Source organism: Molothrus aeneus, chromosome 25 (genome assembly GCF_037042795.1).
Source record: "Molothrus aeneus isolate 106 chromosome 25, BPBGC_Maene_1.0, whole genome shotgun sequence".
Lineage (NCBI taxonomy): Eukaryota > Metazoa > Chordata > Aves > Passeriformes > Icteridae > Molothrus > Molothrus aeneus.
The window spans coordinates 5,279,329-5,295,577 of record NC_089670.1 but is presented as its reverse complement, the minus strand read 5'-3'; the positions used below and the strand labels follow the sequence as shown (position 1 = coordinate 5,295,577).

The following is a 16,249-nucleotide window of genomic DNA, read 5'->3' as shown; positions in this document are numbered from 1 at the left end:
AGTATTGCTGGGTTGTCAGAAAGAGGAGACCTGTGAGGATGCTTCATTTGCATCATTCATGTCATTGTTCCCTGAGCACAGACTGCAAGCAGTTCACTGTGCTGGAATTAGAAACCCTTCAGGCACCTGTCTTTGTAGAAGAGTTTATAACTGTCCTGTCATGTCCAAGCACATTTAGAGGCTAAAACAATAGTTTGAGATACTCTGTGACATCTGACAGGATGTCTGTATCTTCCAGCTCTGATTCTGGTTAAATTATCCTCTTGATTCCTGTGCAAGAACCAGCTGGTTTGGGTCCTGGTAAGGTTCTAGCTGGTGAAATAGGTTGAATAGTTGCTTCTTTCCCTTGGTCTTCATGCCTAGTTTTGTAATATGCTAAAGTAAAATCGGTGTTAAACAACCTATCAGTCTGGTTAGAGCAAAGAATTTTTGGATTTCTTGGAGTGTTATTAGGTGCAGTTTCTTCAGAGGGCAAGTTGGTGAAGGAGAGACTTATCTGTCCTCCCATGTGTTTATTAAAGTCATGATATTTACAACTATGCATGAACACAGATGTTTTCACTAAGATTTTGCTTTCTTGGGGGTGTTGTGGGATGTTCTAGGTGCTCTGCTGTGTAGACAAGCAGGGGATTCTTTCCTGGCCAAACCCCAGCCCAGAGACTGTTCTGTTCTTCAGTGGGAAGGTGGAACCACCTCATGACAGCCACGAAGACCTGACTGACGAGCTCTCCACAAGGTCCTTCTGCCATCCTGAGATGGAAGATGAGGTGGGTGATCCTTAGTCCATAATGTGGTGTGTTGGCTGTAATCACACTTTGACTGACACAATGTGATATTATAGAGGGCCCTTGTAGGGAAGTCTTGTGCCATAATTATTTGCTTAAAGATGAAGAAGCGAGCAAGGATCCTTTTCTACAGGAGTCCTGAAGCAGCAGGTGAATCAGCAGTGCCTTGTGTTGAATCACTGAATCAGCACCCTTTGCTCTGTTGGTCTCCCACAGCCCCATGAAAGAGATGCTTTGCTCTCTGGCCCCCTGGCAGACACAGTGCACATGGCCAATGAACAGGAGAGGAACAACTGGTCTGGTGATGCTCCAAAGGCTCCTGAAGCCTCTGCCCACCGAAAGCCAAGCAGCAGAAGCAAACATCCCTCTGGATCCAATGTGAGCTTTAGCAAGGACACAGAGGGTGGAGAGGAGGAACATACTCAGGTAAGACTTACTGGAGGGGCACACAAGTAGGCTTTTGTGGAGCTGTAACACAAACTCAAACTCATAGAGTCCCCACTGTTGGGGGGTTTAACTGGGAATTCCCTGCAGGATTCTAGGTTCAGGCTGTATTCATTGTAACAAACTACAGTTTCCCTGCCTGTTGGACCAGGTTGTTGGGGACAGCGAGGCGTTGGCTTGTGAGGCTGAAGACTTTGTGTGTGACTACCACCTGGAGATGCTCAGCCTGTCCCAAGACCAGCAGAACCCCTCCTGCATCCAGTTTGATGACTCCAACTGGCACATGCACCTGAATTCCCTCAAGCCTCTGGGCCTGAACGTGCTGCTCAACCTGTGCAACGCCGGCGTGACCGAGCGGCTGTGCCGCTTCTCCGACCACCTCTGCAACATCGCCCTGCAGGAGACTCACAATGCTGTGCTGCCTGTCCACGTGCCCTGGGGCCTCTGTGAGCTTGCCAGGCTGATAGGTGAGGAGGAACTGGATGAACAGACATGGAGAAATCAGAGCTGTCAATGGACACTTCATCCTTGGAGAGCATGAGAATATTTCCCCAGTCCTGTTTGCTGAGGAGGTGGAAATACAGAGCTGACTCTGTTGTTGCTTGGTTGCCAAAAGAGTTTATTAAAGAGATGGCTTTTGGCAAGTTCTGACGTTGTCAGTGCTATCCAAGGAACAAATGTTATCAAGGATAGTGCCAGCCAGCCCTGGCTAGGCTTCATATTCTCCTGGTGTGAGTCTGTCAGTCTCATTAGGAGACAAAGAATAGCTGCTAATGAACAGATATCTGTCCTGTCTTTACTGTAGGGCTTTACAGGGTGTTTGGGGATAAAGGATGTACCTCAGCTCATTTTCCACATGGGAAAATTCAGGCATAGGGGCAGTAAGAGGTTAGAGGTAACACTAGGATTAAAAACTGGAAACTTGAACTCACTTCTGTGCCTGTCCTGTGATGTCACAGTTACTCTCCTCAGTAAACAAGAGCATGAACACTGTAATTACTAATCTTGTCCTTATGAGTGTTTTTCATCCTAGATCTTGAGCCATATTTACATAGATCAACTGTGAGCACAGTTCAATTGCTGCGGAGGTGTCAGAATGAGCACAGGCAAAGGGGGTGGCACAGAAACAGGAGAAGGGACTTCCCTTTTGCATTGATTAGAGCCTGATTTTCCTTCTCCTTGTGTTCATGTTTCAGGTTTCACACCAGGTGCTAAAGATCTCTTCAAGCAGGAGAACTATTTGGCTTTGTACCGCTTGCCAAGTGATGAGATGGTGAAGGAAACCATCCTGGGGAAGCTTTCATCCATCACCAAGAGGAGACCCCCCCTGAGCCACATGATTAACCTGTTTGTGAAGGACACCACTACCAGTAAGGCTGCCTTTTTCTCTGGGCATCCACTTGGCACAGGGGGAGCTTTTCCTCAGAGAGCCCAGAAAATGTCAGGACAAACCTCAGTGATCATCTGTGGTATTCTGAGGGGGGGAATTCTTCCCAGCCTTGGCTCACTCCAGAATCACAAATAATTTTTTTTTAAATATCTTAGCTAGCACATAGTAGACCTGTTTTCTGTGAACAAATGGCAGTACAGAGTGTGGTATGGGTTTATTGGGTTTTTAATAGACTTCATGATGGTAGTGAAACTAATACTGCACAAGGTTGAATATCACTTTGGGTTTTAGTTAATAATGTTCATCCTTCTGATAAATCATAAACCAATGTCTTTGTGAGTTGTCTAGTGTATTACATTGCACACTCCTATATTGCATGCTAATAAGAAATCACAAAACTCTCATGCAAACTCACAGTGACCATGAATATAAACCTGAAGTCATGCAGACTTCTCCACTCTTTCTACGCCTTCCTGCTCTCAGAGGAATGGGCTAGGATGGAAAGGATGTACAGCTGGTTGAGGTCTTAAAGCACCTCAGAAAGATTGAACCGCTTGCCTGTCAGAGCTCTTAGTCTCTTTGTAATTCCTTAAATTGACTGAACTTGGCTCTCTAGAGTTGACATATGTTCAATATTGAATCTGAAATATGATCATTGTGCTGGCCAGAGTTTTACCAGGTTAAATTGTCTTCTCTCACCCACTTCTTCTTAAATTTTTGTCTTTATCTGGGGAGGAGCTTTTTCATTTGTTCTTATTGCTGCTACCTAGCCTTTGTAAGTAGGAATTGTTTTGATGCTGAGATTTTTAGTGTAGAGAAAAAACCTTTAATGTTGCCTCATTTCAACTCCTTATCCTCAATTTTAAACGGTTTAAGTTAGAGCCTGGAGCTCAGACAAATAGGTGTGACCTGGATTATCCTGTCTAGAGTAAATTCTAAGAGGAATTTTGCCAGTTGGGTTTAGTTAACCATTGGAACACCTCTCACACAATAGTCTTGTCCCTTGAAATTTCCTAAAATACTGCCATTTTAGAACCAGAAATACTGGATTGTGCAGATAACATTGGATGAAGTCAAATGGCTCTATTTATGCAGAAGTCAGACCAGATGATCATAACTTGCCTCTCTCCACACATTATTTGTGAATAAATCTTGGAATCCACCCACTCCCATGACATGCTGCAGTCAAAGCAAGATACATAAATTTTACAGCTGTAGCAGAAATAGGAGGCAGCTTATCTGTATGTTCCCTTACTATTCTATTGAAATACATGTCTCACCATCTGGCAGTGTTCATCCCAGATCCATAGTAACCACATGGAAATGAGGTGCTCACGATGCATTCCACTGAGGAAAACGGCTCGATACCATCTCTCTTCCTGTGCTGGAGCTGCACTGCTCCATTCCTTTTGATCTGTCTCATTGGCTCAGCTGGAGCAGTTTGGTTCTCCCCAATGAGTCCCAGCAGCCATGAATGGCTGTCATACCCCCTGCCCTATTCATTCGTTTTTCCCCCTTTTGCCAGAGAAATCCTGGCCTGAGAGTTCATCATTTGGGAAGGGAAAAGACTGAGCTCATTTTACTGGCAAGGACAGCTCAGTGAACTCCTTGCAGTTGATAGTGTCTGCTGTCACTGCCACTTTCCCCTTAGCAGGGCTGTGGTGTTGGATTCTGGTGGGAATTAATGGGAAATGGATTGCTGTTGCTGACAGGCATGAGCGTGGGTACATCTGTGCATGTGGTCATTGCAAGCTCTTGCTCTGTGTCCAGGACATAGGTTTTGCATGGATAAACATCTCTTGTTCCCTCTTTCTGAGCAAGGACTATCTGACCTTAGGAGCAAGGTGGGAAGGATTATGTGTTTATACAATAAAATTAACCAGAGCTCTGCACAAGTGCTCCTTTGTGTCCCTGAGACAGGCTCCTTCTTTCACACACAGCTCTTATTCGTCTTGGAGGTTTGTTATGCTGATAAACTTGGCTTGTGATGACTATTTATAGCAAAAGCAGAGAGCTGCTATGTTTTGGAAAATCCTCCGGTGTTCCTGAAGTCCCTGGCTGGTTTATGTTGAGGGGATATTCTTGGCTCTGGGTTTCACCAGCCAGTGTGAGCATTAGCAGTCAGCAACAAGGCCTGCAAGAAGCCTTTGGGCTCATTTTTCTTGGCAATGGTTTTTCTTTGGTGTTTTTTTTTTTTTTTTCATTAGCTCAGCTTTGAAGCTATTGGGGGTAAAGTCACAGAGCAGCTGGAGGAGGGAAGGGAGACTCTACGTGCAGGAAATGTTAATGGGTTGATACAAATGAGAGGGAGCAGGAGGTGTGGAGGGGAGACAGCCCCACGTCCTTGAACTTGTGTCCTGTGCCTGGGACCTGCATCAGGGATGTCACACACCTCAGAGAAAAACTTTTTGACACCTCTGACTACAAGAAGGAATAAGAGATTTTGAGTCTGTATTAAAAACTAAAATAGGGGGAGAAGGAAAACCAGGACAAGCTGTGGTGTCCGTTGATTTTCAGTTCTTCTCTAAAGATGAGTTACTTTTTTAGAGTCCCTTATATTGAACTTTTGACCATCCTGATTTAACACATTTTCAGGGTGAAAATGTGAAACAGGCTGTTATCTGGCGGGTCACACTGTCAAATTATCTTCTGCTACTTGAATGAAAAGTATTCAAGAATAGCTCTTACCCTTTAGTTCCATGTCTGGCCTAGAAATGAATGCACTTTGCAGCATAGGCAGACTTTGATCCCTGTAGGCTCATCACTGCTGCTTGTACTTTCCTGACAAGAGGCACAAAGGAATTTCTCTTCTGCTCTGTGGGATGCAGGAACAAGATACTATCCCACCTTTATAGTAGCAGGATTGATACACAGGGTAAGGGGAGAATAGGAAGGGACTACATGGCTCATATTTTATCACAGCCTTGTTTGAACCTACAATTAGACAAAGGGCAGTTGCAGGTGCATCATCAATCCTGAACAATTTCTTGATGGAGACTGAAGACTTTGAGCAGAGGAAAAGGGGAAATATGGAATGCATCAAAGCATTTTGTGGGAACACTCATGTTTTAACAAATAAGGGAGCAGCTGGTGTGATATGTCCCTTCCTGGGAGCTGTATATGTGATGCTGACTCATTGTTCTCCTACACTTCAGGCACTGAGCAGATGTTTTCTCATGGGACAGCTGACATCATCCTTGAGGCCTGCACTGACTTTTGGGATGGTACTGATATCTACCCCCTCTCTGGTTCTGACAGGTGGGCAGCTTTCTCATTTGGGGCATTCAGGAGCTGCAAATAAAATGCAGAGGGAACCTGGTCACTCTGTTAAAATTCTTTTTGTGATGCTTGTTTAGCTTTTTAAGAGCTTCAAGTAGGTTATGAACATGAGCCATCTCTGCTTGTAATTAATTGTTACCATAGCATGTAAGAGATTAGATAGCAACAAGCATTCAGTTGCACTGGAAGAGCAAGCCACTTCTCACTGTATCTGTTGGGATATTGTCCTCTTGTAAGTTGATTCTGACTGTACTGTGTAGTAGGACTGAATTATAATCAGGTCATGCTGGTGGCAGAGAATTTTTTGTTGCTTTTCAAGAAAAATGTGTTGTCTTACATGAAATGCAAAATGATCAATTGTGCCTGAACCAGTCCACACAATGCATCATGCTCTTGGAGTCCTGCTGCAATATCTGACAGTGTGTGCTGCATTTTCATCTGCAGGCTGAATTGCTGTTCCTATTGGCACAGCAGACCAGTAATGTTTAGTTTCACTGACTTTTCACATTGTTCTTCTAATCTGCTTATCCTCAGGTGTGAAAAAAATGGCACTTATCCTTTTTGGAATATTGATCATGTTACAAGCAAATTAAAAATCTGATGTATAGTCTGATTTGTTACCTTTGTGAATTCAGCTTAGAGAAGGAACTTTACCTTATTTCAGTTACTGAATGTTGACTAAATACAGCTCCTGGGACCCAGACTCTGAAAGGGGATAGGAGAAAAGTCTGCTCCTGCAACCATCTCTGCCATAGATCCTGTTGTCAGAGTTGTCAGTTCCCTCTTTGGTGTTTATCCCCCTAGAGATAAATTAAGTCTGATGAATTAAGCTTCTGCTGTCATGCAATGAACTTTCTTGGAGTCATCTGGCTGCCATATAGAGCATATTATATTAATAAGTATATTTGAAGAGCTCTGTGTTCATACCCATCAATCTGATGAGCAAACATAAACATTCACCACTGCCCCTGTTGGAATGTGTTCTTGTTGCTCTGCAGTGCCTGCAGCTTGGAGAATGCAGAAGCAGTAGGGAAAGGCTTCTTCAGACTTCTAACCACTCTTTATGGAAGACGTTTTTCCAAATACATGGAACTACAGCATTTCTGTATTGTCAGAAATGTGGCACAATTTTGCTAACTTTGCCTGTTTTTTCCCTCTTCCACATAGGAAGAAGGTGCTGGATTTCTACCAGCGAGCCTGCCTGTCAGGATACTGCTCTGCCTTTGCCTACAAGCCCATGCACTGTGCCCTGTCCTCCCAGCTCAATGGCAAGTGCATCGAGCTGGTGCAGGTGCCGGGGCAGAGCGCGATCTTCACCTGCTGCGACCTCCCCGGCACCACTCCCATCAAACAGAGCAGCCGCAGGAACAGCTGGAGCTCAGATGGTATGTGTGTCTCTGCTGCTGGCCCAGGGGCTGCATCTGATCAGCCTAGAGCTGTAAGAACATTGTTATTCAGAGTAGCAGATGGAAATTTGGAAGGAAGAGTTTCTGAAGTAGATGGGTTTTCGGAGGAAGTAATGATGTGGCAGCTGGTAGGGGTATTTCTAGTTAAGTTATTGAAGCTTACAGAGAAATTCTTCTTGTGGGAAGTCTGTTTCTAAAGTAGGCTACAGAGAGTCAAGACTTCTGGATATTTCAGTACTTGTTTTGCTATTTGTCTGATTTTATGGAAATCACATGGGATGGGCTTTTCAAAGGATTGAAATGTATAGTGCTATGCAACTATTATTCCTTGATAGATTTTGTTGCTGTACTGAAGGAACTGATTCCCACTAGATGAACATGACATGTACAAGTCCTTCAGAACAGCAATGGAAACTGAGAAGGAAGCACATACCATTACATAAATCCAGGAGGCTCTTTTGGAAAACCAGTCTTATCTTCTTTCTGCCTTGGTCTCACATTCTGTAAAATGTGACTAGTGGGGTTTCCAACAGTTAGGAATAGTTGTGACTGTTTTCAGAATAATTTTGCATTCCACCTGTGGCAAGCCTTGCAATTATGTGAAGTGTTTTATTATTTTGTTCTTCATGCTGCATCCAGCCCCCATTCACCACTGGCTTCTGGTGATGGTGAAGGAACCCTGTCAAAGAGCCTTTGCAGGCTTTTTGGAAGTGTTTGCAAGGAGCATGATTCAGTTCCTTTGCATCAGCCCCTCGTGCTCTGATGCCACTGTGCCTCAGCCAGACTTATCATGTTGTTTAGGCACAGTAGGATGTGTTTAAAATGCACATGTGAACATTATGAAGCGTACATCCTTGACCTTTCTACCCAAATTCCTTGTAACTGATCCCTGCCTTCTGTTTTATCTTTTTCCTTTTCATGCTTGCTGTTTCCCACTTGTGTTCTTGGTCTCCTGTGTGGGGATGTCCTGAAACCACTTCTGTGACTGGATGTGCTGGGACAAATGGATGTCTCTTCATCTTCCCTCCTGTGTTTGTATTCCTGCACATTTCTGTGTCTGGATACCGTGTCCTTGCGTGTCACCTTGGTGGCTTCCCCACCACGTGGCCTTTGTCTGATGCACATGTGGGCCCCCATGTCTCAATGGGATTGCATGCCTGAAGAAGGGATTGGGGAAGTGATGGAGAAGGAAGACTGTATCCAGGCTCTGAGTGGACAGATCTTCATGGGAATGGTCTCATCTCAGTATCAGGCCCGCCTTGACATTGTCCGCCTCATTGATGGATTGGTCAATGCCTGCATTCGTTTTGTCTACTTCTCCCTGGAAGATGAGCTCAAAAGCAAGGTAAGATGTCTTTGCTGAACCCCCTGACCTTGCATGGCCCCTGCTTGTCTGACTGGAGAGTTTAGCTCCAGTGCAATCTAAGGTTAATCTGATTCAGCCCACTAATGAGTCCAGAAGGTACCTGTGCTCAGTATGGCATCAGTCTGCAGTGCTCTGGCCTGGGCAGCCACTCTAAAACCCTTTGTCTGCTCACCCACAGGTGTTTGCTGAGAAAATGGGTCTGGAGACTGGCTGGAATTGCCACATATCCTTAACACCCAATGGTGATGTGCCTGGCTCAGAGATCCCCCCATCCAGCCCCAGCCATGCTGGCTCCCTGCATGATGACCTCCATCAGGGTAAGAACTGTGCCTTGGCCACTCTGAATGCCATCTCTTTCCTGGGTGGTTCTTCTAAATCCATTCATAGGTTCCTGTGTCCACACCAGACACTTGATCTGTCAGAGCTTTGAGCACAAAACTGGATTGGCCTCAAGTGCGTGTGTGTCTAAGCGACATCATTTTACATTTATAGCCTTTCTAGCCAGCCAGTACCAAGTTTTTGGAAATAGACATCCTTCTATGCACCAGTGCCATGAATTTATGTGTTCATGAGTGCTTCTGGTTCTTGCTGGGGCCCTGGTCAAGGCACTGAAGGTCACTTCCCTGTCCATTACTCTTTTTTTTTCTTACTTCAGCTGGGATTTCTTTATTCTCTTCCCTAGAAGGACAGCAGAACAGATAAAGTATCATGTCTCAAAAGAGCAGAGACTAGGCTCACATATCTGCCTCTGAACAGATTAGTCATCTAAAAATACTGCATTTTATATGACTGAGTGGGAGATCTGAGTGTTGCTAACCCAGAAAATCAGGCTTCACGTTTCCTGGCTTCTGCAGTGCCACGTGCTTGTCCCACGTGGGTGGCACAGGGGTGGCACAGGCAGGTTTGGGGTTGTTGTTTATGCCGCTCCTCTCTGCTCCAGTTTCCCGAGATGATGTGGAGGGGCTTCTGCTGATGGAAGAGGAAGGGCACTCGGATCTCATCAGCTTCCAGCCAACAGACAGTGATATCCCCAGCTTCCTGGAGGACTGCAACAGGGTGAGGGCCCCTCTCCCAGTACACCTTCTGCTGTTGTCATGGGCAGGAGTGTCACCTCAGTACTCTCAAAAGAAATTCATTTTCAAAGGAGATTGGTTTCCATTGGGACTCCTGATTTCTCTCACCCTCTTCCATCGTGGTATCTAGAGCCTGGGAAATTTGGGATTCTCTCAGTTAGTTACTTTTGCTGAACAGCTCTTTGCTTAGGAGTTTAGGAATGGGGTTAGCAAACATGGGGTAACCTTGAGAGCTGCATCTCAGGTTTCATGGGCTGGGCAGGGAGTGGGAACATCCCCACTTTCCATGCGGACAGAAGAAACACTCTCTCCTCCAGCTGTGAGCCACAGACTGGTGCTGCCCAGTGGTCAGTGTGAGACAAGCTCTTCCTGCTTCAGAAAGACCTCACGTGTACTCAGCAGAGATTACAGGAATATCAGAGATACAGATCAAAAAAATCTTTTAGGCGTGGTTTTAGAAGGCAAGACCCCTTCTCGCCTTGCTGCAGGTTGATGTGGCTGCAATTGAAATAGATGCAGTTGCTAGAAGACAGCAGATGTGTCTGACTAGATTCTCCACACAGGCAAAAAGTCCTCAGGAATCCTTGAGCACAGGTTTGTCACACTGACCTTACAAATCCTGAGGGCAAGCATAGGCAGCTTGGCAGGTCAGTGTAGAACTTTATCAGAAAACTTCAGGCAGTGCCTTGGGAAAGCCAGTTCTATCTGCTGGAACATGAATTTGTATCTGATCTTGAAGCTGCATAATTCTAGGAATCATCATTCTCATTTCAGCAGTTCTCTCTGAAATGCCTCTCTCTCACATCCCCTCTTAATCTGTCCTTTCTCTTTTTCAGGCCAAACTCCCCCGGGGGATCCACCAGGTGAGACCTCACCTCCAGAACATTGACAACGTGCCTTTGCTGGTGCCCCTGTTCACAGACTGCACTCCAGAGAGTGAGTGGCCTTTCCTACTCCTGTCCATGAATTCTTCCCCAACTCCTTGGTCTGGCTCATCCAAGTGTGGACATGGATGAAGGGAAGGGGATACATTCCAGAAATTTAGAAGGACTTATTGATATTAATTACCCTCTGTCGGTACCTGTGGGGAGCCAGGTGTTAACTGAATTTTAGTGCAGCTGTTGTCCAGCTGCTGAATTGGGCTGAGAACCCTTTCAATTTGCATTCATAAGAGACACAAAAGCAAACATCCAAAATGCTACTGCCTTTCATTAAATAAGTGTTATCAGTGTACCAGGAGACTTTGATCTCTGCTCACAGCTCTTCTATAACTTGGAAATCACTTCCAGAAGAATGTTCCCCTGGCAGTTGCTGTTAACACCTTCTGCTGCTTTGCAGTTTTTGATTGCAGGAAACAGAAAGGACAAAATTTTTCTCTCTCTGAGGTATTACTTAAAGAAAGGGGCTGAGTGCTCAACTGGCAAATGACTGCCAAATCTCCAGTGTGTGTGGAGCATCACTATGATTTGCCATTTTAGTACCTCTGGTCACAGTTTCCAGCATGTCAATCACAGTCCAGTCTGCCTTCACTCTTAGTGCCCAAATTTCCTCTCTCTGACAGAAGTGGCAGCTCCTCTCTTGACCCAACCCCTCAGTGTGCTGCAGTCTTTGTGCACCAGGCATTTAGTGAGGGTGTTTACAAGGGAATCTGCAGAGGGGAGGCTTGGGGTTTTTTTGCCTGGAGCATTCTGGAAAATCCATGTATACACAGAGCACCGTGCATGGAGCTACAGAACTAAAATCAAATCAAACAGCAGCTTTGATTAAGAGGCCCCAGGGATGTCAATAAACATATTGATAAAGGGTAGAGGTGGTGGTGGGTGGGAGTGCAGGAACAGGGAGTATGGCTACATGTGGCACCGCTTTTGGAGTGGTTTGTTACATTCCCTCCCTTCCTTTAGACTTGCAACACCACTAGTGATGTACTGCTGAGTTTGAAACACTGTATTCATTTTCAGTTTGAATTATTTAGGTTTATTTCATTTCTGCTGTTTTCTAACAAGAGCATTTGGTGCTGAAGGTGTTTTATGTACCCAGGCTATGCCTGCAGCTCTGATCTGAAAGAGGCGTGCTGGAGATGCAAATCTCTGGGTCATAGTTCTGTGAACCACAGATAATTCCTGCAGTGGCAGGTAGATAGAGCACCTGGTGTGCAGGTAATTAACTTTCTAATTGTGAGCTTTGACTGTGGATCTCAATGTACACAGTGATGATGGGGCAGTTTTAAAGGATCTGTTTGTTACCCAGATTGGAAAGAGTGTGAAACACTGCATTTTTGTGTGCATAATGACATAACACACTATTGCTCCTTCTGTCCCTCTGCAGCCATGTGTGAGATGATCAAGATCATGCAGGAGTATGGGGAGGTGACCTGCTGTCTGGGAAGCTCTGCCAACCTTCGGAACAGCTGCCTCTTCCTGCAGAGTGATATCAGGTGGGGCAGGGTCTGTTCCTCCTCCAGCTGCCTTTGCCTCCATCGTAGCAAGTACCCAGCCATGGGTCACACCACACCTGTGGGTTGTGCAGGGAGGTGCTCACAATTGCTCTGTCCAATTGGGTCTACAAGAGGGAGAGTTGGGATATTGGATGGGGATGTCTGTTTACATTGTGGTCCTTGACACACAGAGGTATTTCCATGTCTGAAGGGAAGATAGTCTCTTACATGCTGGACTGTTGTGCCCCAACTGCCATTACAGATCCTTTCCATTGGTGAAAGAGTGAAAGTACCCCATGGATCAGCCAATTTGATGACCTTGTGCCACAAACCCAAATATGTTCATTATTTCTCTGTGAATAAATGAACTCTAGGGAGTTTGATCCTAATTTCATGTTCTAGCTCAGGCTTCTCTACCTGAGCAAGGTATACAGAGCATGGCACAGCACAGAGTGACCTTCCAAGCTGCACTGCAGTGAGACAGTTTCCTTTCTGGGATGAGGCCTTTCATAACAGCTCTGTGTTGTGCTTGCAGCATAGCCCTGGACCCTCTCTACCCATCCCGCTGCTCCTGGGAGACCTTTGGCTATGCCACCAGCACCACCCTGAGCAATGGCTCTGAGGAGCTCACCCCACTGCAGCTCTCAGGGCAGCTCAACAGCCTGCCCTGCTCCATGTCCTTCCGCCAGGAGGAGAGCACCAGCATCATCAGGCTCATAGAGCAGGTGAGCCCAGCAATCCCCAGAGCCAGGAGCTCACACCAGCATTGTGCTTAAGGTGCCCACAGTGCTGCCAGCAGGAGCTTTGCTTGTGTCTCCTGTGTCACAGTAGGACACGAAATGAACGACACACACAAGCTGGAATGTCCAAGGTAAAAGGAGCGTAGTTTATTTCTGAACTCCAATATTTATAGACTTTCAAAAGTGACCATAGATTGGAGGATGAAGTTGCCACCTCTCTAGCCACACTTGTCAAACCAACAGTCCATCAAATTTCTCCTCCTACAGAAAGGAATTCAAACCAATCATTATTTACATGAAAAGTGTGTGAGAAACTCTATTACAAAAATGTAAACATCAGAAGGCTTAGAAGAACTTAGAAGAACAGGGTGACACTCCTGGCCTTTGTCCAGGAAGCACAAGAGGGAGAATCCTCCTGCCTGGTCCTCCTGGTCCAAGGTGTAGGTATTGATTGGAAATGGTGCTTTATGGCAACAGTACATGAATATTGTTCATCTGGATGAAGTATAATCTTGCAGAGATCCCTACCCAGGCAACAATGCAGTATTAAGGAGAAGCATAACCCCAGAAAAGCCAGGAGTTTAAACAAACTTACCCCTTGGCTAAATCCTGCCTTTCCTTCAGAACCTCTCCATGTAGGCAAGAGACCTTCCCTTTTTCCTTTCAGTGTGTCCAGTTCCTCTCCCCTCCCACTTCCCCTGCAGGCCAAATGTTCTGTCCCTGCCTGCCAGTAACTGCTCCTGGCTGGCAGCTGCTCCCAGCAGGGCTCTGAGGGCTTGTCCTTCCTTCCAGGCCAGGCATGCAACCTACGGGATCCGCAAGTGTTTCCTCTTCCTGCTGCAGTGCCAGCTGACCTTGGTTGTCATTCAGGTGAGTCCTGGCCTGGCTGGGGACAGTGTTTAGCTCAGAGGACAGGAGGGCTCACGTGGATTTGGGTGGCTGCAGCAGGGCAGCCTCGAGGGAGGAACGTGGCCTTCAGTCAGGTTTGCACAGTGTGTGGGGAAGTTACAGATGGAGACTTGGTGATCTCAGCTTGTGCTGCCCCTTGTCCCTGATCCTCATACATTTACCTTCAAATCCTTTTTCCCTGGAGAAAAGCATCCCCTGCAGCTCCTGCCACAGGAACATATGGAGGGGCAGTGCAGTGGCAGCCCAGTTACCAGTTCATCCCAGTGTTTCAGGGAAGGCAGCAGCATTTTGGGTGACAAGTCTGTCCTAGCACTGTTCATGCTCTTCACTCTGTGTTGTTTCTGTCCAGTTCCTCTCCTGCCTGGTGCAGCTGCCCCCCATCCTCAGTACCACAGACATTGTGTGGCTCTCCTGTTTCTGCTACCCACTGCTCAGGTGAGTCTGTCAGGTGGAATCTCCTCCCACTCCCCCCAGGATGCACAGAGCACTCTCTCAGCCTCGCTGTGTCCATGCTGAAAGAAAGCTGACTTCACCCACAGCATGCTGAGAAGGGTGCAGGGATTATTCCAAGCACCTGCTTTGACAAAGTGCTTGGAAACAGTGACAGGAGCATTTGTGTGCTGCTGTGTTCACCCCTGCCTTGTGTGATGGAAAGTTGGGGGTGTCAGGTAGAGGCCAAGGTACCACAAGTGGTTTTTTTCTCCCTTATACATTTGGAAGTCAATTCTCTCTCTGTCTGCACCTGCCATGAATAACACCTTTTATAGCGTATGTAAAGATAAGTGCCAATGCTTCAAGCAGTCTGAGGAGGTTATTTGGGTTCAAATGTTAGATAAAAGCACAATAGCTCTGGTGCCTGAACTCATAACTGAGACACTTAACTTACCTTTCTCCAGTATCTCGCTCCTGGGCAAGCCTCCCCACAGCTCCATCATGACCATGGCAACAGGAAAAAACTTGACTTCCATTCCCAAGAAGGTAGGTGGGCCCTCAGATTTAAATTGTCCACATATTTTTCTCTTCAGTTTTGTCCCAGTGTTGGTGGGAGGCCATAGCTGAGGCCCTGTGCTGTGGTGGAGTTCACAGGGGTCCCAGGATGAGGGAAGAGATGAGAGTCTGACTCCATGTTTTAGAAGGCTGGTTTATTATTTTATGATATATATTATATTAAAATTATACTAAAAAAAGAACAGAAGAAAGGATTTAATCAGAAGGCTTGTAAGGAAAGGAGAGAATGGAATAAATAACAAAAGCTTGTGGCACTCAGAGAGTCCGAGACAGCTGGGCTGTGATTGGCCATTAATTAAAAACAACCATGGACCAATCAAAGATGCACCTGTTGCATTCCACAGCAGCAGATAATCATTATTTACATTTTGTTTCTGAGGCCTCTCAGCTTCTCAGGAGAAAAAATCCTAAGGAAAGGATTTTTCATAAAATGTGTTTGTGACACTCTGCCTTCCTAGCTTGCTCAGTGAATTGATCCATGGCAGAGCCAAGGAGGCAATTTCCTGTTCCAGCATGCCTGAAGCAGATCCTCAGGGCAGCATCTCATCTGTACTACAGCCACTGCTTCTCTGATGGTCATGGGGAGGAGGTTGTACCAATGACATGCCCATGTCATCCTCCTTCCTTTTCCTTTTTCACAGACTCAGCACTACTTCCTGCTCTGCTTCCTGCTGAAATTCAGTCTGACCATCTGCTCCTGCCTCATCTGCTTCGGGTTCACCCTGCATGAGTCCTGCAAAGGGGTGAACACGACCAGCCTCAACCTCACAGCCTGCTCCTCCATCATGCTGCACAGGTGAGGAACTGGGCCTGGCACACACATCCCCACTGCTCCTGCCCTTTCCAAGGAGGACTGATTCCAGTCCTCTAACAAGCTTCAGCCTCTTCCATGACCCACCAGGGCTGTAGCCTTGACAGCTACATCATTGCCCACTGTCACCTCCGTGTCACCACCAGGACAGCCTGAGCTCACCCACAGATTCCTCAGCAGTTAAAGGAGGACATGGCCCTGGTGGGAACAGGTCAGTTAAGTGTCCACTGTTGACTCTCCTGTGTCCTCTCGTTCACTAGCAATGCTTATGGTGCTCCTGACTGGTTTGGGACATTTTCCAATGCTCTCCTGGTAGCCCAGAAGCTCACAGCTGGCCTGATTGTTTTGCACACAGGTAAGTCCCTGTTCCCAGAACCCCATCCTCTGCTCTGGGGAAAAGCTTGCATCCTCTGTCTCTTTGTTTGCCCCCTATGCCAGAGCACAAACTCCCTGATAGAAGCAGACATTGCAGTGGCCTCACAGCACAGGCACAGATCCCCCTGTCTCACTAAACACTACCCTGGCAGATTAAAGACAACACCCTCAGAACTGATTCTGCTTCCTACCAGTCTGGTGAAGTGCTGGTTCTGTCCAGTCTCACTAG

The 16,249-nt window shown here is 46.3% G+C and overlaps 1 protein-coding gene across 3 annotated transcripts in view; it reads left to right on the top strand.

The window, feature by feature from the left end:
- Positions 1-16,249, top strand: part of TMEM94 (transmembrane protein 94) — a 51,073-nt gene that overhangs the window by 29,862 nt on the left and 4,962 nt on the right. For all 3 annotated transcript variants that reach the window (XM_066565800.1, XM_066565801.1, XM_066565799.1), the window contains 17 exons: positions 603-767; positions 1,002-1,211; positions 1,381-1,696; positions 2,426-2,599; positions 5,775-5,877; positions 7,066-7,283; positions 8,468-8,649; positions 8,849-8,987; positions 9,611-9,726; positions 10,580-10,679; positions 12,069-12,177; positions 12,713-12,902; positions 13,710-13,787; positions 14,176-14,261; positions 14,723-14,804; positions 15,476-15,630; positions 15,906-16,000. In XM_066565800.1, coding sequence (XP_066421897.1) covers positions 603-767; positions 1,002-1,211; positions 1,381-1,696; positions 2,426-2,599; positions 5,775-5,877; positions 7,066-7,283; positions 8,468-8,649; positions 8,849-8,987; positions 9,611-9,726; positions 10,580-10,679; positions 12,069-12,177; positions 12,713-12,902; positions 13,710-13,787; positions 14,176-14,261; positions 14,723-14,804; positions 15,476-15,630; positions 15,906-16,000 — 2,518 coding nt within the window. The remainder of the gene's footprint in view (positions 1-602; positions 768-1,001; positions 1,212-1,380; positions 1,697-2,425; positions 2,600-5,774; positions 5,878-7,065; positions 7,284-8,467; positions 8,650-8,848; positions 8,988-9,610; positions 9,727-10,579; positions 10,680-12,068; positions 12,178-12,712; positions 12,903-13,709; positions 13,788-14,175; positions 14,262-14,722; positions 14,805-15,475; positions 15,631-15,905; positions 16,001-16,249) is intronic.